A 27511-nucleotide genomic window follows, 5' to 3' on the forward strand; every position below is an offset into this window, starting at 1 on the left:
GAAAATAGAGATGCAGTTAGGTTTGTTGGGAGTTCTGCGAACTGGGAAAGATTTAAAAGTTATATAAGATTAAAATTAACCGAAGAAAATAAAAACAGATGGAGTCAGAGCCTGGCAGCACTGAGGGCAGATTTCATAGGAAAAGGTTCTGCTTGAGGCTTGCTGGGTGTCTCCATGAGAAGGGGAAAGAAGAAAGTTAAGACTGTGCCATGGTGGTCTGATTATTTGACTACTAAGAGGAAAGAAGTAAATAGGAAGAGAAGGAAGTACACTGGGCCATGCATGGAGAAATTTTGTAAATGAAAAAGCGAATTTAGATCCATGTGTCTTACCTTATAGAATAATAATGGATAAAATGAAAGTGGAGCAAGTTCAGTCGACTGTGCATGTGGACTGAAATGAAGACTTGGCATGAAACTGTCTCAGAAATTTTGAATCAATTGTTTCCAGATAACTAGAAGATGAGACGGATCACCCCATTTATCGGTACTCCTCCACTATGCTTCTGTAGAAACCACTTGTATAAGCATCGGTCACAGAGTCTAGTTTTCTTTCTTTGGATGTGCTTTCATCTACAGAGTCTACAAATAAATGCAATTTTTCTTCCTTTTTCATCCAGCTGTGGATTGTTCCTTCTAGTATTCCAAACTTGCAGAATATACTGTGTTTTGTTTTGCAACTCTTAGCTCTTTCGATAATCTTTATAACTTTTCTTCAACTGTATAATTTTTTTTTCTTTTGGCTGTCATTACTTCAGGTCCTTCTGATTTACTAATTTTGCTGTGTATTTATTTCTGATGCCTCAGAATTTACTGTGTTTGAGAAAGTCACATGATTTCTCCATAAATAACTTGTCGGTTCATGTATACTTTTGTCTAGTTTAGCCATTAGCAGTTTTTGCAACCCTAAGTGTAACTTATAGTCAAAGAAAGGATGCCGTGCACTGTTGTTTACAAAAATTTACTTTGTAACTAATGTAATACACTCGACAAACAGTAGCCATATTTTCCTCCAGAGGTAGCTGTTTGTAATTAGCATTCCACTGATATACTCTTTTATTGCATCTCTAGTTGAGGGGAGAATGGGCGCCTCCGTAGTCAGGTGGGAAGGAGCAGCAGTGCATAGCACACGCTTCTTGATTAGACCGGGGTTCAAGCCCATCACCACCAAATACGGAGGATGCAGAAAGGTCAGGGAATGACCACCGCATATCCCGTAGCAATATGGCCTTAGTTGCTAATGCTCCTAAAAACCAAATAACAAACAAACAACAACAACAACGAGGGGAGAAACTGGGTGTCTCTTACAGTAATTAGTCTCCGACAAGCCCATTAGCTTACAAAAATTACTCTGCAACTGAAATCACAGCGAAATTACAGCCAGTTTTTAGTTAATTTCCCCTCTTGGAAGTAGGGTAGTAGGATTTACAGTAGACAGAAGTATATATAGTATTCATTTTTTCCAGTTGCCAATATGAACTTGCTAGTTCTTTGAACACACTACTTTTTTTCATCATTTATTTTGGGGGACATGATCATACCTGTGATATACCCGAAACTGCGGCATGAAGAGGCACTTTATATCAAGTTGTACGGTTTCTGTTGCACATATGCACTTAATTCTCACAGATATATTTGACACACAAAAAGTTATATAAAGCAATTATAAATGCAAAATCTACTTAGGAAATCATAGGTTACAAAGTGTGGGCATTATTTAATGCCCACAAATTTTCATAAAATATATATTGGCCCATTTAGAAAGATTTGTCAAGCCATCCCAAATTTCATTAAAATGAGATCAATAGAAATCCAGTAATTATTATTAATTCTTTGTGTATCCATCCACATGTAATTACACGACTCTCAGTTGATGGGGTTTCACAAAGTTTTATATATGTTTTGTATAATACTTGTGTTCTGTTCTTTCTCCCTCTTTGTTTCTTGCATATTAATGATCTTTCACTGATTGGAAATCCTATGCATAGTTTTACTGATGAGAGCATCATGCATTCCACCTTCCAGTTTGAGAAATTTTTTCCTAAACAAATAACTGCAACTTCTCAAATGTCCACAACTACCTCCTTAAGTGCTGATCTCCAGGTCAATCCTAGTTTTGTCAATAATATACAAGAATTTTACTACCAGTGATAAGGAGGTGTTATTCATTTGTATGAGACATTGATCAGGCTACATCTTGAGTACTGTATACAGGTATGGAGGCCTCATTTTATGAGTGATGTCAAGCTGCTGTAACAGGTGCAGAGAAAAGCAGCAAGATTGGTGAGTGAAACAAAGGGGATGTTCCTACTTTGCTTTAGTTCTGCAAATTGCAGAGTCTAGAGACTTTGCACCAACCAGGTGAATTTTTGGTGTTTAAAGTTTTGAATGGATTAAGTAAGCTCTGTTGGCATTCTTTCTCATGCTCAGACTGTGACTTGTGGGGACATAAAATCTGAATGAGGAAGGATGGCTGTACAATAGATATTGGGAAGTTTGCTTTCACCCATCTGGTGATTGATTGTTGGAACAAACTTTCAACTCTTGTTGTGGGAGTGGTTAGTTAAGAAATTCAGGAAGGAACTAAACAAACTATTTGAGGTGATTTTGTTTTTTTTTTTAATAATTTAAATTTCATTAAAAATTTGATGTTTATATGTTACTTAATTTTACATCTAGTATTGTAATGGTATTCATTCACTACAAAAAAGTATAAGCTTTATACTTTTTTCATTCACTACGAAAAAAAAACAACCCAATTTTGGGTTTCTCAAAGCATGTGTCAGCCTATTGATACATGCTTTGAGACAGAACTATAAGAGGGCAGAAGGTTAATTGCCATGCCCACAGTTACTGCAAGTGGGAACTGGTTTTGAATTTTTGAACTGTATATGCAGTCTAGTTATGTAATGGCGTCCTCCTTGTATTTTGATTAATTAAAAATGAAGAATGAAACACTGTACTCTTTATGAACAATATAAATTCACTTTATTGAATTTGTAGAATACATTGCATCACCTTGTTATCTTGGGTTTCTTATTATATTATCAACTTTCTAATTGTTTTTGTGTTGTATAGTATAGGTAGTGTTAGAAACAAATTATTTAATTTCCAAACTACTTGATGTGGGTGCACTTTTTTAACAGGAAAACTGTTCTGTATCTTTGCAGTGAAAAGTTTCACATTTACTTATTTCACTCTTTATAATCATAGAATTTGTGTTTAACTTTAATAAAGTGATGCATGTTAGTAAAGCAGAGCTTGTTATAGAACATACTCCTTGTAATGGACTTCTGTTATGCAGTGTTTACTTTTCAACCATTTCAAAACCAATGTCCTTCTACCTCATTCATTGATTACAAACTACATATAATATTCATGAAGAGTTCTTGAACTCTTATTTTTCATCTGTTAATTTCCATAAGTGAGGCCTGATCCTTGTACAACAGAGTGCTAGCAATAAATTGGTGATAAGTATGTTCAAATGAAGATGAATTGTACTATCAAAATTTTAAAAAAATCAAAAAAAAAAAAACATTTTTTCTGCACTCTGCAGAAATATAGAGCTGCAACATTATTGATACATAAGTGATCAGAATATTTTCAATATAATAAATCTTTTTATTTTATTTTGAAGGATTTAGATGGGTTTTTTGATCAAATTTCATCATACCTTCTTGCGATGGACTTGTTGTTTAGAAATGGTCTCTATCAAGATACTTTAGATGTGTATGACCAGCTTCGAAACAAACAACTGCATGGTACAAGGTATCCAAGAGACTGTGTGGTACTTGCTATGGCAGCTTGTTATAAATTGGTAAGAGTATTTTTTTTTAATTCTTTGCAAAACTAAATTTTACTACACTTTTGTATTTTCATGAAATGAAAATCATGGGTGAGACCCCTTTTGATTACCTAAAATATTGAAGGAGTTGCGAAAAAATTTATATACTGGTGCTGCTGTAATTGAAGTTTCACTGAAAGGAGACTGATATGCTTGCACCACATTTCAAATGCAATGGAATGTCAGTTATTTGAACATGGGTTGTCCAAAATGCTAATTGTCCAACAAATCAAAGAAGAAATGAGCAGTTATTTCATCCATAGAATGTCTGTATTCATTTCTTTTACCTTAGATAAAATACTTTAACAATTAAAACAAGTTTAACTTGCAACTAATGAGAAAGCTGACCTTGGTTTCATTTAATTTTAAATTTGTAATCGTAATCGAAATTTTAAATTTCATAAACTTTCTAAAGTTAAAATTTTACTTAAATAATGGTTGCTACAAGATCCACTTACAGTACAAAGTCCAAGGATATTGAGACACGAACAGAAATTCCTACGATCATTTCAAGTGTGAGTTGTGACTTTGTTGTTTTTATAGCCTGTGGCATGTATCCTAAGACTGGTCTGGTATACAGACCTAGCGCAACCAATGTAAGCAGTGTACTGATCTCAAATTAGAAGAGTACATTACAAGAATTTGAGTCATGGAAGAAATGAGCACTTGCCCTAGAAACAAATGTAACTGGCAGCTTCTCATAGATCCAAGTATCTCATGACCTGTCAAGTGATGCACTCCCAATTTGGGTTTCAGAAAAGAATAGTCAAGTGCAGATTGCTGTGGTTTATGGTGATCTAGTTTTATTGGGAGACTCTTTTCAGGGCCGCTAGTTAGTACACCGGACCGAGCCTATTGATAACTCTCTAGGAGGGTTCTGGTTCAGATATTGTATAATCTTGCTACCTCTAATCTGCCTGGAGTAGAGGTAGCAAGTCACTATCCAGAACCCTGGATAGTGACTGGAGGGAGTCCGAGTAGTGTGTATGCGGTGGGCATTGTCGAGGCCACGTTATGTCAAGGATCTGGGTATATTCTTACTAAGTGTATGCCATATCCAAAAATTTTATTACTTCGTACAGCACGTCCCCCCCCCACTTTTTCTTACTATTGAATACACCATGAATTGTCAAATTAATAGAGCAAACTTATCTGCAAAAAGATCTAAATCATTCAAACACTTTCTAGTTCATTTCACAAATATACGTGGTCTCAGTTCTCAATGATGTCCATTTCCACTTACAGAGGGCACAACCCCATGTACTTTTTCTGACAGAATCTCAGTTATCGGTTGATTCAATTACTGCTCATCTCAGTTGCCCAAATTATTCACTCATATGATTCCTTTTGCCTCAAAGGTGGCGCTTGTGCATATGTTTGTTCCGATATTCCCTGTCAGAGACTTGGTTCGTAATTTGGAATTTCCTCTTTTCGATCTTCTCTGGCTTAAAATCTCTCTACCTCATTCTGTCAAATTCATCTATTGTCTCTACTGTTCTTCCAACTCCTAATTCTAATCACTTGGAACTCTTTGACTTGCTCTCTCTCTGCAACTTGACTTTCTCCAGTCAAACTTTCCTAACAGTGAGATGATTTTCCTTGGTGATTTTAATGTTCACAACTCCAGCTGGCTTCTGTTTTCTAGTCACACAGACCCAGCTGATTGAGATGCTGAGGCTTTTGCTATTACTAATGATCTTGCACAGATTGCTCATTTACCTACCATAATACCAGACAATCCTAACCATACAGTCAACACGTTTGATCTTTTTCTTACAAACAACCATTTTAAGTACACGGTCAAAGTGAGTGGTCCTTTAGGCACCTCAGATCACAACTTGGTGATTGTCTCTTCTCCAATGGAGCCTTTATCTCATACTATTCTCAACCTCATGTTGTTTGGCATTACAAGAACCCAAAATAGGATGATCTACGAGATTTCTTTTCCTTTGTCGGATTACTGTTTCAAAACTTCTGGTGTCAACGTTTGCTCAGATCATGTCAGTGAAATTATTTTTGTAGGAATGGAATCCTTTATTCCATACTCCACTTTAAAATCTCGTCCTTTATCTAAACCATGGTTTTCCAATAAATGTGCTAAGGCTGTTCAAGAGAAGAATGTTGCATATCGTAATTGGCTTGTTTCCAATTCTTCAGTTTGATTTTCTGTCTACACCAAAGCTCGCAACAATTTTAGAGCAGTTATTAATCAGTACAAACTAGATTTTGAACAGGCTAAGAGTAGAAAACTTGCTTCTTGGCCTAATGGTAGCCGAGAATTCTGGTCTCTTGATGCAGCTATTGGCCGCATCTTTTGCCCATCTCTGCTTCCACCTCTGTTAAAACCAGATGGTTCTATTGTTACTTCAGCAAAGGATAAAGCTGACCTGGTAGCATCCCATTTTTCTTCCAACTCATGTATTAATGATCTTGGTAAAACATCCACCATTCCCAACACGCTCTATTCAATGTGGTCTTTTGTCAAAAGGATGTCCATCAGGACCTGGAGCCAAGAAAGCTCCAGGCTTTCATGGTATTTCTTCTCTTGTTCTCAAAACCTGTGCTCCTGAACTTACTCCTGTTCTTTGCCACCTTTTTTTTTTTTTTTTTTCAGTTTCTTATTCCAAAGGTGTTTTTTCTTCTGCTTGGAAATTTTCTCATATCCAGACAGTTCCCAAAAAGGGTGAGAAATCCCTCCTATCAAATTATCGTCCCATTGCAAGTACTTCTACTCTTTCTAAAGTAATGGAGAAATCAAACGCCAACTCTTAAACTATCTAGAAACCTTCCATCTGATCAACAATCACCAGTATGGATTCCATTAGTGTCGATCCACTGGTGATATTCTGGCTTATGTTACCCATTTATGGACAAATGCAATGGAAAAGTTCGGTGAAACACAAGCAGTTGCTCTTGACATCTCAAAAGCTTTCGATCGTGTTTGGCATAAGTCTAAACAAGCTTCCATCTTATGGTTTGCAAACTGTTTTTTGTAATTGGTTTTCCAGTTTTCTCTCTGACTGCTAACTGAGGGTGATGGTATATGGCCCTGTCTTCTTGTTTGTTTGTTTGTTTTTTGGAGCATTAGCAACTAAGGCCATATTGCTCCGGGATATGTGGTGATCATTCTTTGACCTTTTCCACATCCTCCGTATTTGGTGGTGACGGGCTCGAACCCCCGTCTAATCAAGAAGCGTGTGCTACGCACTGCTGCTCCTTCCCACCTGGCTACGGAGGCGCCCTCTGTCTTCTAACTTCTCCACTAATGCTGATGTCTCCCCAAGGTTCAGTTCTTTCCCCCACTCTTTTCTTCTTATGACCTTCTTCCATTGACTGGAAATCCTATCCATAGTTTTGCTGATGATAGCTCATTGCATTCCACTTTTCAGTTTGAGAAACCTCTCCCTGCTCTATCAGCTACTAATTCCTGAAATGCCAATCTTCTGGTAATTCTCCGGTTGGGCAAAGATAACTTAGTTGATTTCAATTCTTCTAAAACTCAGTCCCTTGTCTTATCTCTTTCAAAAGAGGATTCTTCCACTCCTACGCTTATCTTTGGTGACACTCCGATTTCTAGGCAAGATGATATATCTCTTTTAGGGATTACTTGTCTTCTAATCTCTCTTGGCACAAGCACATTACAAATATTGCTTCCTCTGCATCTAAAAAACTTGGTTTTCGCTTTCAGTGTTACTTTGCTTCCAAACAGCTGTTCACTCCGTACAAATTGCAAATCCGCCCTACCATGGAATATTGTTCCCACATCTGGGGCGGTGCCCCCCAAAACCTCTCTCAGGCTTCAAGATTCCATTCAGAAGAGGGCAGTTAGCTTAATTAATGACCCATCTCTAACAGAGTTTCTCCATTTGCTGTCTCATAGATGTACTGTTTCTGCTGCATGACTTTTCTACGGATACTTCCTTGGGCACTGTTCTTCAGAATTGGCTTCTCTAATTTCCGCTCTCTCTTTCAAAACAGCCCGAACACTTGCCGTCACCAGCCAACATCCATTTACTGTCCAACTTCATATTCACAGAACCAACGTTTCATCTGCCTCGTTTATTCATTTAACTGCTTTTCTGGAACAACCTTCCTTCACACGTATTTCCTGAAAATTAGTCTACAGAAATTCAAGTCTAATGTTAACAAATATCTTCTTTCGCCTTCTCAACCTCCAACCTAAGCACTGTACTGAGTATTATAGGTTCTAATACCTCTCGTGCTTGGGGTTTTCACAAAAAAAAATAGGGAAGCGAGTAGCATTTTTTGTAATAAAGATAGGTGGTTCAGAACCAGAGTCTGTGTTTGCCAAGTGCAACAATTGATGTGGTACCAACAGATTATCAAATTTTAAGGGAGGTAAAGCGTGTTATTATTCGTGTGGGAACTAATGATGTTAAATGCACACACCTGACCATCTGTTGGATAAATATAGGGCTTGCTGAAAAAATGCTACGAGTTAGGTCAGAATGTATATGTGGATGCAATTCTGCCTAGACATGACAGGAGAGATTATATGCATGAAAACCTTGTAGATTAACTCAAGGCTCTAGGGGTGAAATTTTTATCAGCATGGTTCACATTTGTAGATAAAAGGAATCTGTTTTGTAGAGATGGTATTCATTTGAACAAAAGTTTTGCAAGCATTTTTGCCAGTATCATTAAGGATACCCTAAGGCTTCAGGGAAACTGATAGTTGGGGGTGGGTAAATTAGATCTCTGTTTGTCTGATGATATTGGTGAAAGTAATGCTTGCACTCACTTCAAGAATTCTTGTTTGTTGCCACATTAGCTGTCATTAATAAGGTATCCTGATTGTAGCAATGTTTCAAATGAGGGAGAAGATAAAGCTTGGGATGCAAACCTAAATAACTTCACAGGGTGCAGTTTTTCAGGGTAGTAAACTATAGATGATTACTTGGTTTCAACTGTGTGTACAGTAGTGTTATCAATAAAATTGCTGAATTTGAACTACTGGTTGTTAGTTGTCCTAACCTACTGGTTAGGACAACTAATGCTGATATAATAGAACTAACGGAAATTTGGTGCCACCTGGAAATTGGTGATGATGAGTTCCACTATGGTATGTAAGATGTTTTTAGGGAAGATAGAAGCGGTGGTGGAGTCATGCTTCTTATCAGCCTTGGTGCAAAAAGAGCTTTTTCTGAGTCTGAAGTTACGTCTGCCGGCATAGGATCTGTGTAGTGAGTTAGTTGGAGGCAAAGGTATAATGAGAGTGGGAGTAATGTGCAGACAAGAAGATTGTGAAGAATATGAAGAGTCTTTACATGCAGATGGAATGAAAGTATTAGGGGGTGAGAATATGCTTGACCTCATCATTACTAACAAATCAGATGACATCATAGGGATTAAAGTACAGGGTCCTGAGCTGGATATCATCTCTCTCTCTCTCTGTTAGAAAGAAGAGCCTATGTAGAAAGGGATGGTTGGGTTGAAGTTTTAGCATTAGTAATGTAATAGTCCAAAATCAGAAGAAAGGGGAGCAAGAACAAAAGGCCTTGCTAGGATTTTATCTGTGATACGATATACCAGGATCAGGTCACTGGACCTTTATTGAAAGTGTTTTGTTGCTTGGCACCTGTATAACAGTTTGACGTGTACTCCGACTAATGAGTGTGAAACTTTGAATTACTGAAGCCATTGATTTGCCTTTTTATTACCAAAAATAGTTTACTATTTAAATAACACAAATTTGACTGAGTTAAGGGGGATAATTGAATTGTTCATATTCAAATCAAGTTATACTGGAGTTATAATACTTATAATGAGTAGTATTACATATTTTATATATGATTGAATATGTTATGTGTTCATCTCACATTATACAAAGGAAACTGCATGTTTTAAAAATGGTATTTTGAGCTTCCACATTTGATTGCAATAAGCAGTCAAGATGCATATTTGATCCTTTGTTAGGAACATAATTTTTTTATTATAGCTTTGTTTCTGTAGGAAAATCAGTTGCATCATTTTGATTTAAGATATTTTCTAGAAATTTAATCTGCCATAAGTCTGACTGCTTATATACTTCTCTAGTATTAGCTATAAAATGTACTACTTGAATATAGGAAGTTTTTTCTGATTTTTCTCACCAGTGAACTTTTTTTTTAACCATATTCCATTCTGTTTCAGAACACTCCTGAATCCTATAGATATGCATTTGAACTAGTAAAGAATGCACGAGATGTTGGAGCAACCATAGTGAGGAAAGGAATTGCTTTTGTTGCAGCCTTAGCTCTTAATCAGGCAAGAATATTTTGTAAATCATTTTATGGTGTACAAAATACAGAATGACTTATGGTTATTTGAAATTTTGTTAATTTTTCAGAAATTTTTGTTAAGTTATCATTTATATTAAGTTAAGTCATCAACTCATAAATTCAGGCCTGGTTTTTTTTATGATAATATTGAAATTTTTTTGCTTAATAAACATTGTAATTTTTAATTAAGGAATCTTTTTGAGCATCTTATCTACAGAGAATTGTGTATTTTTTTAATTATATGCCCAGAGAATAATTAATTGCTTAAGAGAAATTATACTTTGGACTAGGGCAGCAAAGCTTATGCCCCAGAGCACTGGGATGCCTTGGCTGGGGAAGGCTTTCAAAGTGGTTCTCTAATGAATCAGAGCCTTATTGCATGCATTATATGCATAATTCCACCGACAAGAGAAGCCTTTATATGTACAGTCAGTCCTCGTATAGCACGATAGTTGTGTTCCTAGAAACCCTCGTGCAATGCAAAATCATACAATATAAACAACAGGTCCTATGGGAAAAGTAGGGTTAAGTGCTAAAACATTACCAAACACAATAAATAATCGTAATAAAATATTGCTAATGCTTTTGCTTCTGTCATAAGCAAACTTGTTTTTTTGTTTGATTTTCTATCCAAACAGATGACAGCCGTTCCATCCCTTCCAACTCTTTGTGTCTTGATCTAATAGATTTTATTACACTTTGAGTTGTTCCTGCAATGAAATTTTTTATTTTCTCTGCATTCTTTCTAATTCTCGGCATTGCCTCATTTAGGCCTGTAGCATGTGCAGTGTCACATGGTCTTTCATTTCGCTCAAAGTGTTTCACAATTTCATATTTTTTCTCTATTGACAGTGGCGGACTGGCCATAAGCCTTACCGGGGAAACCCCGTTGGGCCGGAGGCCGGTGTGATTTTGGCCATAAACCATAGTATGAGGGCACTACAGATTTTCCAGGGTAAGAATTTTTGACCCAGTCTGCCTCTGTTTATCGATATTGCTTTTCTTTTTCTCTCTGAATCTGTAGTGTCTTCACCAGGACGCTTCCTTTTCACACCTTTTAAGTACAGGCATACCTCGGTTAACGTTACCTCTGATAACGAAGCCTCGATATAACGAAGTCCGCAATTTCAAGCCCCATTTAACATAAAGAAAAGCAATTTCTTTGGAAACTAAACTAAATATCGTACGACGTGTTGAAAGCGGCGAAAGAAAATCCGATGTGGCACATTCTTTAGGATTAGCGCAATCAACTTTAACAACCATACTAAGTCAATCAGAAAAAATAAAACAGTCTGCTCAGAATTGTACAGATGTTACAGCGGCAAAATTAACTCGCTTAAGGAATCCAATTTTAGAAAAAATGGAGAAAATGTTAAGTTTGTGGATAGATGATATGTCACAACATCATATGCCTTTAAGTCAAATGGTCATTCAAGAAAAAGCATTATTTTTGTTTAATCACCTGAAATCTAAACAAACTGAAGAAATTACGGAAACCTTTGGGGCTTCTCGTGGTTGGTTCGAGAAATTTAAAAAAACGGGCCAGGATTCATAGTGTAAAATTAACAAGAGAAGCTGCAAATAAGTTTCCAGAAAAACTAAAGGAAATAATTGAACGTGAAAATTTTCCACCAAATTTGGTGTTCAATGTTGACGAAAGCGGTTTGTTCTGGAAACGGCTACCAACAAAAAGCTTCATTTCTATTGAAGAAAAATCAGCTGCTGGGTTCAAAGCAGCCAAAGACCGTTTAACGTTACTCTTTGGATCAAATGCCTCTGGCGATTATAAATTAAAATTGTTATTAGTTTACCATTCAGAAAATCGGAGGGCGTTAAAAGGTAACATAAAAATGAATTTACCTGTAATATGGAAAGCAAATAGAAAAGCGTGGGTTACCAAGGAGTTATTTACTGATTGGTTTGTTAACCACTTTTGTCCTGGAGTAAAACGGTATTGTCAAAAAAAAACAACTTTGAAGAAAAAGCTCTTTTGTTGTTAGACAATGCTCCGGGACATCCTACCGATCTTAACACGTTGGACACATGCATTCCTGTCAAAGTTGTGTTTCTTCCAGCAAACACAACTTCCCTGCTTCAACCATTGGATCAGGGAGTAATAGCATCATTTAAAGCTTATTATCTGCGTCGAATTTTAAGCAATTTACCTGAACTAGAGGATAAAGAGGAAATGACAGTTAAAACTTTTTGGTTGTTATTTGGTTATTTGGTTTTTTTTTTTAGGAGCATTAGCAACTAAGGCCATATTGCTCCGGGATATGCGGTGGTCATTCCCTGACCTTTCCGCATCCTCCGTATTTGGTGGTGACGGGCTCGAACCCCGGTCTAATCAAGAAGCGTGTGCTACGCACTGCTGCTCCTTCCCACCTGGCTACGGAGGCGCCTAAAACTTTTTGGAAAAACTACACCATTAAAAACGCAATTGAAAACATTGATAGTTCTTGGAAAGAAGTCACTAAGAAATGCTTAAATGGAGTTTGGCGCAAAATATGGCCAGAAGTTGTACTAGAAGAAGAAAATAACATCCAAGAAATTAGAAATGAAGTTATCCAGATGGCTCAATCAATAGGTTTCGAAAATGTCGATGAAGAGGATGTTAGAAATTTATTGAATGCAGAAGATGATGGTTTTTCAGTGGAAGATTTAGAAAACCTTGTTAGCAACGAAGACAAAGATAATGAAGGCGAAGTTAAAGAAGTTCCTGCCGAAAAAGTGTTAACAACCAAAGATTTAAAAAGGTGCTTAAATGACATTGAAAACGTTTTAAATTTTTTTAGTGAAAATGATCCTGATTTAGGAAGAAGTGTTATAGTTAAGCGATCAGTGTTAAATGCAATAACTCCGTATAGGCAATTGTTAAATGAAAGAGAAAAAAAGCATAAACAATCAACTTTAACCTCATATTTTAAAATGTGATTTCACTTTGTATGTAAGTTGACTGTTTATTTAATAAAACTTTTCTTTGTTCGAAAAAAAGCTTTTCATTTTCTTTACGTAGGAACGTATCCCTATTCTGGCCATAGTATTTTTACCTCTGAAAACGAAGTTTCGGTTAACGAAGTAATTTCGTGGAACGCATCCTATTCGTTAATCGAGGTATGCCTGTATTTCACTCATTTTTAGGGAATAAAGCACAATTACAAAATGAGGAAGCACGCTTGATACACTTAAAAAAAGCTGCGCACGCATTTTATTGTTTTACTACCATAAAACAATAAAAACAATTTCCAGCTGCATTTCTGCTAGTGGAATCTGTTATAAACTGGTGGTAAACTCGATCTAATGGCATTTGCGATAATACCAATAGCTGGAATTGTGTGGGTTTTTACTTTATTATGGTGAAATGTGTTTCCCCTTCACTGATATAAAAAACATAAATACATTTTCAGAATCTTCTCTTCATTCCTATCGTGTTGCGTTCAGTTGGGGTGATTCCGCATTCGACTGCCATTTCTTGACAACACAAAGGCGAATCGTGTATAAGCGAATTCGGTTCGTGTTATATACGATATCGTTCCCCTATTTATAAATCATGTACGATCGAATTTGTGTAGTGTAAACGTGTTATACGAGGACTGACTGTACTAGGTGCAGAGAGAGTGAAGAAATTAAATGAAAATTTTGGTGTGTTTTTTTGAAGGAATTAAATAAAGCAGACTCATTAGGTACTCAATTGCCCATTAGAGTTTTTCATATGTTTTGCTGGTGTGGTGGGATCACCATGAGCAGGATGCACTGGTCCCACAGGAAGAGGTTATTCTTGAAGATGCTATTGTTGAGGAAATGGAATATTTTATGAAATAAGAATAAATTGAATAAATCCAGAGCATGTCTGTTGGGGCAAAATTTGGTGATATTGTAGAACAGTTGCCATCTTTTAAGGATACAAAAGATGAGATTATTGTTCACATTGGTACTAATGATATTAGGAATAAGCAATCTTAGGATTTAGTAAACTGGTATAGGATATTGTTGAGGAAAAAAGGCACAAATTTGATTAAGTTTGAAGGTGTTTGGAATTTTTCCTAGACATGATAAAGAGGAAGTGTGTGATGAGAGTCTTGTAAATAAGTTTGGCCCTGGAGAGTGTTTTCACAGGAATAGGATAGACTTAAATTGAAGGGATGTGAGAATACAGTCCATTCCAGTTATTTGGGACACATCGGAACTAGTGCATTTTGGCCCGATTAAGCGGCTGCCCCAATTATCCGAAGTTTCACATAAATAGTAAAAATACAATGTACCCCCCACTTTACAATTAAATCACATTACGACGAACTCACCATAGTAAAGTACCATTCACTATACGATATGTAGTAAGCGCCGTTCATTGTAATCACGTTTGTGAATTGAATTTTAATTCTATTAAACAGCGATTCTAATTAGAGAAAATAGGAGGAAATCCACAGGCTATAAAAGTAAAGATATATTAAGCACAAATTTACCCTTTATTAACTTACCAATTAAAAATTAAATGATACGTGAAAATTGGAAGAATATACGTGATAATCGGAATAATTAATACATACTGTAATATGTACTTCTGTTCACTGACATTTGTGGGTGAGGTTAAAATTTAAAACAGTAAAGAGATAAGCAATCAATAACAAAGAACACGGCACATACAAATTGCAAGTAACACGATAGGCGCAAGTGAGAACGGAGTAACGAGGTACAAAGCTTTAAAAATAGGAATGAAGAGAAGATCTGAAAATTAATTTTATATGATTGAAGATTTCATGAAAGTGTAAACACATTTCACCATAATAATCCACAGAATTCCAACTGTCGGTATTATCGCAAATTCAGTAAGATCAAGTTTACTGTCCGTTTATGATAGATTTCATTAACAGAAAAGCCCAATAAACAGGTGACTGCTAATTGTTTTTATTGTTTTATGGTTGTGACCTCCAGAATTTCGACTGAACCACGTGGTACCGTCGGAGACAATCGTAGGGTAATCTCCAGTGCTGCGATCTCCTTCCCCGATTAAACAGCATGCTGTCCCAATTAAGTGAAGTAAGCCCTGGCTATTTTCTCAATTGGTTTCTGTTTTTTAAGATTTGCCCCAAATAACCAGAATCCACTGTATTTGCTGTTGCTATCAAGGCAGTGTTAGGTTGGTGTTTGCTGACGGGTTCACGTGGGAGTAGCAATTGTGTGTGTTGTAAGAGTTACTGAAAACATGAAAAGGCATACATTTACTGTCTTATATACTAATGGACATAGTAAATAAATTTGAGTTTTGAATTGTTGGTTAAGTCATGGAGTTAAGGAGATGTGGTATCACTATTTTGGGGATTCAGAATTTGAATATAATGTACATGGACAGGATACACATGACAGGAGATAGAGGAGTTAGGCTTATAGTTAAGAAGTACATAGATTCGAAAAAAGTACAGCTGGTAGACGCTAATGTTTTCTGTCTGTATGATATAAACATTGGAAAAAATATGATTGTCGAAGTCTGTTATTGGCCAAATGACTGTGAAGGGTATAATGAACAACTATAAAAAGAAATTGAATGTGCCAAAAAAATTAGAATGTTGTGTCATGGGGGATTTTAACTTTACACGTATGGATTGGAACCCATGGGTAGGCAACTTGCTCAGTAGCAGAACATTTCTCGATTTGCTGAGTAACTGTTTTCTGTACAGACATGTTAGAAAAGCAGTAAGAGAAAACACTATTGTTCTAGTTTCTGCATCATGTAATAAGAATCTTAATTGAATTGAGAGCTAAAATAAAGGAACTTTTAAGTGGCAGTTATCATAGTGTGTTGATATTGGGTTTATTCAGAGAAATAACTACTGTTAAGGGTAAAAGGAAGGGATTTTGTTTTTCATGCTGGTTATAATGGACTCAAACATATTTTAAACAGTTTTCAGTGAGAACAACCACTGTTGTTAAAAAAAAGTGTAAATGCCAAATGGGAGGTGTTCAGCAAGGTAATCTTACATGCCCTAAGCATTTTATACAAACTAATAGATATTATTGAATGTTTGGGCTAAATTGGATGATACTTGAACTTGTGAGCTTAGAGGCAGAGAATAAAAATACATGGGATGATTATAAACTGTCAGGGATACAGAGGTCATTACTAAGAATGCAAAGAAAAGTAATGAAGAATTTTTTGTGTATGTTAACCTAGAAGATAAGGATTGAATCTCATTAGTCTATTGAATAGTATAATTGTTGATGATCCTCTACAGATTTCTGATAAACTGAATAAATATTTTGCATTTACATTTAAACATGAAGACGCTTTTAGAGACAGCATCAGCAGAAGTCTGTATAATATGGATTGGGAGTTAATGATTTTTTTTATAATAATAGGAAGGAAGGTGGAAGAGAAACTGCTGTAACTAAAAGTGAAAAAAGCACATAGTAGTATGAAATCTATCCAGTTATATTAAAAGAAGCTGGAAAAGAGGATGTAAACCTTTTTTTTTTTCCACATTATAATGGCTATAAGTTTCTGTCACTGGCTATTATAATGGGAGCATCCTTAGAATCAAGAGAGGTCCCTACAGTGTATAACTACAGACCTCTATGCCTGGGAAAATAATGGAGTCAATCATTTGAGGTCCCCATGGACTGGAAGTGTGCAAATGTATCACCAATTCACAAAGGGGGTTCACAAGGTGACACAAGTAACTATAGACCTGTTAGTTTAACTTGTGTTCCGCTGAAAATAATGGAATCACTGATTAAAGAACCATTGCAGGATCATCTAGACAAGACTGCAGTAATAGTTAAGACACGGCATGGGTTTGTTTAAAGGGAGGTCTTGTCTAGTTGGTCTTGTCTAATTGGTCTTGTCTGACCAATTTGATTGGATACTATGATGTGGTCACAAAGGAACTGAATTCCAAAAATAATTTTGATATCATATACTTGGATTTCAGGAAACCTTTTGATACTGTTGCACATGAAAGGCTGCTGTACAAATTGGAGAGGTATGGCATTACAGGTAATTTGCTACAATGGATAAAGGGATGGTTGAGTGGGAGATGACAGAGAGTGGCAATCAATGGACACTGCTCTTTGTGGACAAATGTTATTAGTGGAGTTCCCCAGGGTTCAGTGTTGGGCCCATTGTTGTTTTGTATATTTATCAATGATATTGATGAAGGTACATCGGGTTTAAGGTCCAAGTTTGCAGATGATACAAAGGTTGGCAGGGTTGTTAATGACAGTAAAGACAGTATGCTACTCTAACTGGATCTAGATAAGTTGGGAAAATGGGCTGAGAAGTGGCAACTGAAGTTTAATATTGACAAATGCAAAGTACTGCATATGGGTAGCAATAACCGAAGAGAAACATACCAACTGTATGTTACTATACTCAGGGAAGTGGAAAGTGAAAAAGACCTGGGGGGGGGGGTAATTGTGCAATGAAATATGGAGTTTGCTGAGCAGTGTAGATGGGCTGCCAGAGCAGGTCATGGAGCCTTGTCAATGATATATAGGAATTTTGCTAGCAAATACAGGGAGGTGATTAACCCATTATACAAGGCAATGGTCAGGCCATACCTAGAGTACTGTGTACAGGTTTGTAGGCCTCATTTTAGGAAGGATGTAGAGTGCTAGAACGAGTATAACTGTTGAACAAGTATAATTGAAGAAGGACAACAAGATTGATGAGGGGAACAAAGGGATGCTCTTACCAAGAAAGGCTTAAGTTCTACCAATTGCAGTGCCTGGAGAGTAGGCATCTGCGAGGTGATCTGATTGAAGTGTATAAGGCCTTGAATGGGTTGAGCAAGCTGAATGCTGATGGGATTCTTCCTCTTGCTCAGACTAAGAACCTGAGGGGGCACAGTTTCAAATTGAAGAAAGATAGTTGTAGAAAATGTGAATTGGAATATCATCAGTTTGGCTGAAACAAGAAGAAGAAATGAATCACTTATAAGTTTACCAAGTGGAAATCTGCTGTACACCAATGGAAACAGTGAAAGGAGCAAAGGTGGAGTTGGGTTTCTGGTCCATAAAGATATAAAAAAAACATTTTGGAATTCAAAAGTACATCACCAAGGGTGTCAACACTAATACTAAAGATTTCTATGAGGTACAAGCTAAATTGAGAGTCTTCTAGATGAGCAGAAAACCCACTACACTATTATTATGGGGGACTTCAATGCTAAGGTTGAAAAAAGACAAAACAGCACAGAAAGGGGAACTATAGGAAATTTTGCAATTGGTGAAAGAAATGATAGAGGTGAAAGAACTGTGGAATTTGCAGAATCTCAAGGACTGTCAGTAATGAACACTTTTTTTCAAGAAAAGGGTGAACAGAAAGTGGACATGGAAGGGTCCAAATGGATTAAAAAATAATGAAATCGTCCTCACTAACAGAAGATATATCGTGAATGATGTTACTGTCCTGAATAAGGTAAATGTCGGGAGTGATCGCAGAATGGTAAGATGCACACTTGATATAGATGTAGGGAAGGAAAGGAAAAAAACTGACTCGAGTAAATAATACGAAGGTCTTTGAAATAACTGAAGAGGAGAAAAAGCAGTATGTACTGGAACTTAAGAACAAGTTTAAGCTTCTGCAGACTGCTCAGGACCAAGGTATTGACGAGAAATATTACAGCTTTCTGAAAGTGATAAAGCCCAAGAAACCTATAGGGAAAAAGAAATCCAAATAAGAAATAATTAGTCAAGAAACACTTGTTATGATGAACCGAAGGCGACAAATGAAGAGCGAGATAAACACTGACAAGGAGAAAATTGAGTATACTGAGTTATGCAAAGCCATTAGAAGGAGACTCAGAGATGACATAAGAAGATTTAACACAAGAAAAGTAGAACAAGCATTAAGGGAAAACAAAGGATTTACATCAGCAGCCATGAGCAGTAATACAGGAAGACAAATGATACTGAAACTTAAGAATAGCGATGGTGTACTTATAAATAGCAGAGAAGGCATAATTCAAATAGCAGAAGACTACTATAGAGAATTATACAAGGAGCGATGGAATGATGCCCGCAGCAGTGGGAAAAATGGATCACAAATTAGCAACACATACAACATACCCGATATTCTTCCTGATGATTTAGAACATGCGTTGAAGAAAATGAAGAATTAAAAAGCCCCGTGGGAAGATAAAGTTACTGTAGAGTTGTTAAAATTGGGAGGAAGAGACATAACACAAAAACTGGCAAGGCCCTTCACAAAATACATTAGAAAAGGTGTGACTCCTAAGCAGTGGAATAATGCAATCATAGTTTTGCTGCATAAGAAAGGAGATAAATTGGAAATTATAGACCAATTAGCTTGTTATCCCACATCTACAAGTTGTTCACAAGGGTCATTACTAACAGATTAGAAGGAATCCATGATGAGAATCGACCGAAAGAGCAAGCTGACTTTAGGACAGGGTTCTCAACTGTGGATCACCTTCGTGTAACATCACAGCTAATGGAGAAAGCAAATGAATATAAAACACCATTATGCTTGACATTTGTGGATTATGAAAAGGCATTTGACTCCATACAGCATAAGGCAATGTTTCAGGCACTGGAAAGACAAGGCATAGATACCCATATAATATGATTTTGAAGAAAATATATGAAAACGCTACCTCCTTTATTAGACTAGACAAAGACAGTAGCAAATTTAAAATTGAGAAAGGAGTTCGACAAGGAGACACAATATCTCCGAAGCTGTTTACTGCTGCCCACGAGGAAGCTTTCAGAAGATTAGACTGGTCGCAGAAAGTAGTCAACATGAATGGAGAGTACCTAACGATTTGCAGATTACATTGTGGTCATAAGCCACGCTCCCAAAGAATTAGAGGAAAATCTTAATCAGTTATGCAGAGTTAGTAAGGATTTTGTACTAAAGATGAATATGGCTAAAATAAAGTAATGATGAACAAGTATGCCACAGAAAGGGACATAATGATTGAAGGAGCAGTAATTGAAAAGGTGGAGTCATATACTTATCTGGGACAAGTTATTAGTGTAATAATGATAAATGGCTGGAAGTCAAGAGAAGAATAAATTTTGGATGCATAGCATTCAGGAAATATAGTCACATACTGAAGAGCAATATCCCAGTTTGTCTGAAACATAAAATAATGAACCATTGTATACTCCCCACCTTGACTTATGGAAGTGAAACTTGGGCACTCCTCAAAAGAATTGAAGAAAAGCTGAGAACTACGCAGCGAAGAATGTAACGAATTATATTCTGAATCAGACTGTTAGATAAGAAGAGAAACAAATGGATTAGGCAGCAAACTCAAGTAAAGGACATTGTTATCAAAACTAAAGAACTAAAATGGTGTTGGGCAGGACACATAGCTCGAAGACATGATGATAGATGGACTAAGAAAATAACAGAGTGGTACCCAAGAGGAGCTAAAAGAAAACCTGGAAGACAACGACGGAGATGGATAGATGAAATTCATGAGTTTGTGGGTAGTAAATGGATGGCCAGTGCTCAAAACAGAAGGAACTGGAAAGTTGCTGGGGAGGCCTTCATCCTGCAGTGGATTGAAAATGGCTGATGATGATGATGAGTTGTAGAATATATGTGCGGAAATTTGCCTTTAGCCAGCAAGTAGTTGATTGGTGGAACAGGCTTCCATCTTTTGTTGTGGAAGCTAATAGTCTAACTAAATTTAAGGCTGAGCTGGACAGGCATTTGGAACGAATGGAGTGGTGAAATGGGAAGGGAGTTTTTTTTTGGCTGATGCTGCATAAGCTTGCTTTCTTGGATCATATGCCTCTACTAATGCTAATGCTAAATATTGTTTAAGAAGTATCACCTTGATAGGATTAGAGCATAAGACAATAACAGCATGGATTTGTTAAAGGTGTATCGTGACTGACTAATCCAATGAGCTGCTGTGTGGTCATCACAAAGGAACTGGATGCATTTAAAAGCAGAGCCTCTGTTACTGTATCATGTATATGACTGTCATAAAAATTGGAGCAATATGGAATTGGGAATGAGTTACTATTATGGATAAAGGGATGGTTAAGTGGTAGGAGCCAACATGCGGTTATAAATTACTACTACTCTTTGTGGGCTAATGTGATGAATAAGTACCATAGGAGCTGTTTGTGTTTTGCATCCTTAGTTGGTGTTTTGCATCCTTACTGTTTAATATTTATACATGATACATAGATGTTTCAAGTTTGAAGTTGAAGTTTGCTTGATGATATGAAGATGGGCACAGTGGTTAAATAAACTGAAAAGTTGGTAACTGAGGTTTAACGTTAATAAATGCAAGGTACTGGGTAGCAGTAATCAGTAGCAGAGTAACACACCATTTTGGTAGCACCAAATTCAACGTAGTTGATAATGCAAAATGCCTGAGGGTAATTGTACAGTTGGACATAATTCTCTGAGCAAATTCCAGCAATCTATTTGCACAAGCTACTAGATCAACCATTGGGGTTCTCTTGGTGCTGTATAGAAGTTTTGCAAATAGGGACAAAGAAGTTATTCCACTGTATAAGATAATGGTTAGAGCACATCTTGAGTATACTGTATACTAGTTGGAAAACCTCATTTTAAGAAGGACATTGTGAATGGGTGCACAGAAGAGCAACAAGATTAGTTGGGGATGCAAAAATGTACTTTTTTCAAGGAAGATTGGAGTTATATAAATTGCATTTTCTGGAAACTAGGTATATGTGTGGTTACCTGATTGAGGTATATAATGCTTTAAAATAGTTAATTACTGCTGATAGCATGTTTGCTCTTTCAGGTGATACACAAGAAGTCATGAATATGAATTGAAAAAAGACAGTTGCAAAAGTGGGTAGTTTGGACAAATTATTGGTAGGGAATGGGCAGAAAGAGTTTTTTTTATTTTTTTATTACAAACTTTGCTTCCTTGTATTATTTGGCAATTACTAACACACAGGTAATTATTTAATTTGAGGAATTAATTAAATTTTAATCTTCTTGATGCGCTCTGCTGGTACCCTTCTCTCTTCTCAAATATTTCCCATTTTCTCCATTGATGAACCTACTCATAAAAGCACTACCAGAAGCTTTGAGATTGTTCATTGTGGCCACTGATTCTTGACCTGTAATGTGCCTTTTGCCACTTAAATTGCAGATTTCTTCAAAGTTTTATTTCCAAAAGCCTCTAATATTTCTCTCATAGTCTCTAGCACTCATATCACATTGAACACAACCCCAGGGGCTCACATCTGGTATGGGCTTGGCACACCCAGCTGGATATCATCATTCTCCTTTTTCTTGATGATTCCCTTCTACTTCTCTCTCTCTCTCTCTGAATAATTAGGAAAAAAAATTTTTTTTTTTTTTTCGGCTGGTACAACATAAGCCTCAGGCTTCCTTGTACCATATGGCTAATGATGATGATAATAATAATAACAGTATATAACGATACTTCGCTCAGTTTTCAAATCTTCCATTATGCTGGCCACACTTGCAACTACTAGACTTGTAAGATCTTGATCACTGTCAGCATATTCTTGGACATGCAGTCTCCTGTCATCTACTGTTAGTTATCCAAAACTCAAGTGATCGTACAGTGGCACTGCCAATCTGTGAATTAAATGATCAGCCTGTGTAATATTGCTAAAGTATAATTCTCCTGTTTTACATTTAGTTGTTATACTTGCAGAATGATCCTAAAATGGCACTGGAAGTTCTTGCACTTGTTACCAATGTTAATTATTCAACTGTCAGAAATCTAAAGGTATGTTATCAAACTTGTTATTACACAAAGAAATTTAATTCTGTACTGATTTGCTATTTATCATTGCTATTATTCAGTTACTGTGGATCCGAATTTCATTAAAAAAATATATTCTCAGTTGAAAAATCATAACTACAGATCAGGATGCCAAATGTATTCTCTCTTTCTCACATGTACGCATGCACACACATAAATTATAGAAATATATTTTAAAAAGTATGTAAATATATTAAATAAAAAGGAGGAAGAGAAAAGAAAGGACGAAAAAACAAATTTTCACTGACTATGGCTATGGCTACTGATATGTCACCTGTGTGGTTTTTGATGTTTATAAACTAATAGCTGTTTTTAACTCTGTTTTATACACTGATTTCAGAAATGTTGTTCACTTTTTTTTTTCTATCACATGCTATTTTTTTTTTACAAATCACTTTGAGTTGATGTCACAAGTTGTATTATTGAATGTATTAAATTAGGAGTAAATGCAGGCAATTTGTACTCTAAATCTTCACATGTTGACAACACTGCCTTCAGCCATTTATTTCTTGACCTTGAGGGCTCTGCGCAGTAGAGTTTACAAGCTCAATTTATTTTTGAGGCTATCATCTCAAACTTGTTTTGAAAAGTGAGTAAAATTTTTTCACAAAAGCGTTTGAAGAGTCCAAACTTATTTTGTTATATTTGTGGAAGTTATGTAGTATGTAGTCTTTAAGCAAAGATGAGATGTTACAGAATTTGTAAAAAAAATGTGTATTGTGGTTATTTTGGAGTGAAGCATTGACCAAGGTTTGATGTTTAGCTTTATCCAGTTGTTCTTTTTTATCATTAGTTTTATTCACTAATTTTAAATTGTTGTTTATCTTTGTCCAGTTATTTGTTTTTATCATTATTTTTATTTAATGGTGATTGGTCTTTATCCTTATATTTTATCTTTCACATTGTCTAAATTTGTGATTTAATCTCAGAATTCTGTTAAAGGTCCTTTCTATAGGAAGGGGATATACAATCCTGTACCATCCGAGCCCTACTATTTCACTACATTTCTTCTCCCCTTTTTACTGTTCTACAGCCTTCCTTATTTCTCATGAGCCATTATTTTATGAATGAATAGTGAGAAACTATTTTCTTCTCATCTTGACTATTTTCACCTTATCAAAGTTTTTAACACTGCCTGCTACTTTGTTCATTGTTTATCTCTATTGCTATTCTGTGCTGTGTATCATGAATTAAATCTCAAGCTTTCATTACTTTTTTTTGTTGTTGTTTGTTTGTTTTCAAGACATCGCTAGTTTAGTACTATATATATTTTGAACAGTTCTTGTAAGTTCTCTTCTACTTCCATTGGTATTTCTGTTCTCTGTAGAACCAATTATAAACTACATGCCTAATGCATGTCCCCCCCCCCTTTTTACTTTCATTTTTATGTAATTTTCTTAATGCCTTATTTAATTCCAAATTCTTTACATCTTTTAGTTTTAACCTAAACCTTAATGGCATGTATTTTATATCCGAAACAGACACAGAGGTTTGATATTTGATACTTGCAATCTTGATGACTGGTTCTTGATAAGTGACAACACCAAGGATGCATGTTGTGGCAATATCTTTTTACTTAGTATTATTTTATTTTGTATTATATAGTTTTTTTCTTTCGCTTTTGCGGTCTGTAAACTAATTATACTCACTCTTTAGTACCTTTCTATTTCACTTAAATATTCTATTTCTGCATTCTTTCCATTGATATTATTACTAAACAACACATACATACATACATACACCGATGGGCCAAAACATTTTGACCACCTACCTAATATGATGTTGGTCCTCCACGTGTAGCCAAAACAGCTCGTACCTGTCGAGGCATGGATGCTACAAGATTTCTAATTGAGTCTTGTGGTATCTGGTACTAACATGTAATCAGCAGATCCTTTAACTCCTGTAAGGTCCGTGGTTGAGATGCCGCAGATCTGAGTTGCTTCCCAACACAAACCATGCATTTGATGTCTGGGGAATTTGGAGGCCAGGGCAATACCTCGAATTCTTCCTCATGTTCCATGAACCAGTCTCGAACAGTCCGGGCAGTGTGGTGTGGCTCATTATCCTGCTGAAAGACGGCACCGCCAGAGGGGAAGACCGTTGCCATGAAAGGGTGTACCTGGTTAGCAATGATGTTTAGGCAGGTGGTAGATGTCAGAGTGCCCGGCACATGGATGACTGGAACCAGGGTATCCCAGCAGAACATCGCCCAAACCATGACACCACCCCCACCGGCTTGTTTTCGTCCCACAGTGCATCTAGGCGCCATCACTTCCCCAGGTAAGCGATGCACACATACCCGGCCATCTACATGGTGCAACAGGAAATGTGATTCATCGGACCAGACAACCTTCTTCCAGTCACTCAAGATCCAGTTTCAATGCTCGCATGCCCATTGTAGGTGCTGTCGCCGGTGAACCGTGGTTAGCATGGAGTGGCTTGTGGCTACGCAACCCAATTTTACTTAAAGATGTAACTACCATCAGGGGTAAAGGGAAGGATTTTTGCTTTCGTAAAGGTAACTACCAGTGGTGTCGTGTGCCCATTTAGGTTGGATGTGCTTTTATTTGGGGGGGGGGATTTATGCAACACATGCTACAAAATTCACGTGTTAATTTGAACAAACGATTGCATTTTTATCGACGTGTAAAAGTTTAAGAGTGCATAGTGTAGCAGCGCTCTTCTTAATTCGTCCAATGTAATGAATTGTAGAATAATTTTGAATACTTTAATTTACTAACTAATATAATTTTAACTATACAATCCATAATTATGGACGACATAAAGGTTCCTTGTCAAATAAACAATAGATGTGTCAAGTGCAGCGTTTATGTGAGAAGCATAGAGGGTTTACGCTTTGTGGTGAGATTAGATTATCATTGGCAAATACTAGTATGGCACAAATTATCTGTATTTTGTTACGACTTTTAAATACAACCATAAATAATATGTACAAAAATATAGAAAAGTAATCACTTGGGAAAATATTATTTTTCTGGATTGAATCAAAGAAAAGCTTAATAAACTCATTTTATTTATTTATTTTTAATTTTTCTTTTTAAATAAACAAGGAGTTACCTTTTATTCAGTCAGTAGGATTTCTTTTTTACCAAATCTCCTTATGCAAATAAATTACAAAATGATACGTTGAAACAAAATTACATAATTTAAAACTCATAATGTGTTCGTCGCTATTGACACATGGACAGTCGATCACAGGGTTGAACCCCAACCCATTCCCAGAAATATTAACCGCCCCCGTGCAACCTCTAGTGAAGGAAGACATTATGTCATAAATGCGAATTTGGAATACAAATAAAATACTATTAAAATTAGCTCCTTGTTTATTTTTAAAATATTAATAGAATGTAGGAAAAATTGAGCATATGTAAGCTCTCATTTATGTAATTATTTATTTATACACCAGTTCCAATCTCCTGTTTTGCCTTAGGAATTGTGTTATCACATCATCATAAAACGAAAGTTTTTTCTTCATTTCCACCAGCAATGTCTTTTCAATGGCGAGTAAACTTAGGTTGCATAACCTCTCCTGTGTTCCTCTATAACACATATGTATTCTCTTCATAGCCGAAAAAGAATGCTTGACTGTAGCAGTAGAACTCGAAATCGTCATGATAAGTTCTGCTTTTTATAAATTTCCTTAAATGCAACCTGAAGTTGATTTTCTTGCATGAATTTTAATAGGTGATGCATTGGTACTTTTAGTACTGTTAGTTAATATTTTTAAAGCGAACGTAGTCAAAAACTGGTCCGTAGAAATCCTTTAATTTTTCTAGAATACCATCAGGAAAAGTTTTCGCATACTGATCATATCTTTCGCTATACAGGAGTTGAAAAAAATTCTCAAGTTTCAAAAGTGAAGAGTATCTTTCTTCGTCTCCAGGCATGTGCAGTTGACTAGTCCCTGGTATAATTGAAGGCACATGCTCTTCTTCGGGTCCTTTTCGGCTTTTAGGCTTCAGCTCCTCAGCCATGCTTTTCCTTTGCAGTAAACCAAATATTATCATATCCATGTTCCTTTTGTCATTCTTAAGCTGTTTCATAGTATCATGCACCTTTTCACAACAGTACAATATGTCATAGGATGAAGTTTGCAGTATATTATTCAAGACATCAGTATAACCAAACAGAACAGAAAATATCTCTGGCAACAAAATTGTTTGAAAATCTTGCAAGAAATACAAAAAACCACAATCTTTGATTACAGCATCCACGTCCCATTCCTCAGAATTCTCCACAATAAGATGAATTCTGTGACGTTTTACAATGTTTGTTAAACGGGAAGTATAGTCCCATCTGGTTGGTGTGACAGAGAGTAATTTTTATTTTAGCAACAAAATCTTGCAAAGCATTTGCTCTTTTTGATGATTTGAAAAAATAAGATGCCAATCCACTGATAGTTTGGAAAAACAATCTACATTCCTTGATATTCTATAGGTTTTGCTTCAGAACTAAGTTAAAAATGTGGGTGTAGCAATGCATAAATATTGCTAAAGAATAGGCTTCAATAACTTTACTCTGCGACCCATTAATATGCCCATTCATGACACAGGCACCATCCTAAGTTTGGCCGACCAACTTGTCCTTAATATTAAATTCCTCTTCTCTGTTTAC

General features: G+C 36.2%; 1 protein-coding gene across 2 annotated transcripts in view; it reads left to right on the top strand.

The window, feature by feature from the left end:
* The window catches only part of LOC150090904 (pentatricopeptide repeat-containing protein 2, mitochondrial-like), a 126043-nt gene that overhangs the window by 56423 nt on the left and 42109 nt on the right, over positions 1-27511 (top strand). For both annotated transcript variants that reach the window (XM_090380593.1, XM_090380594.1), the window contains exons 5-7: positions 3637-3816; positions 9997-10110; positions 22766-22840. In XM_090380593.1, coding sequence (XP_090236719.1) covers positions 3637-3816; positions 9997-10110; positions 22766-22840 — 369 coding nt within the window. The remainder of the gene's footprint in view (positions 1-3636; positions 3817-9996; positions 10111-22765; positions 22841-27511) is intronic.

The sequence above is a fragment of the Mastigoproctus giganteus genome, chromosome 1 (assembly GCF_048544385.1).
Source record: "Mastigoproctus giganteus isolate SK-2022 chromosome 1, ASM4854438v1, whole genome shotgun sequence".
Lineage (NCBI taxonomy): Eukaryota > Metazoa > Arthropoda > Arachnida > Uropygi > Thelyphonidae > Mastigoproctus > Mastigoproctus giganteus.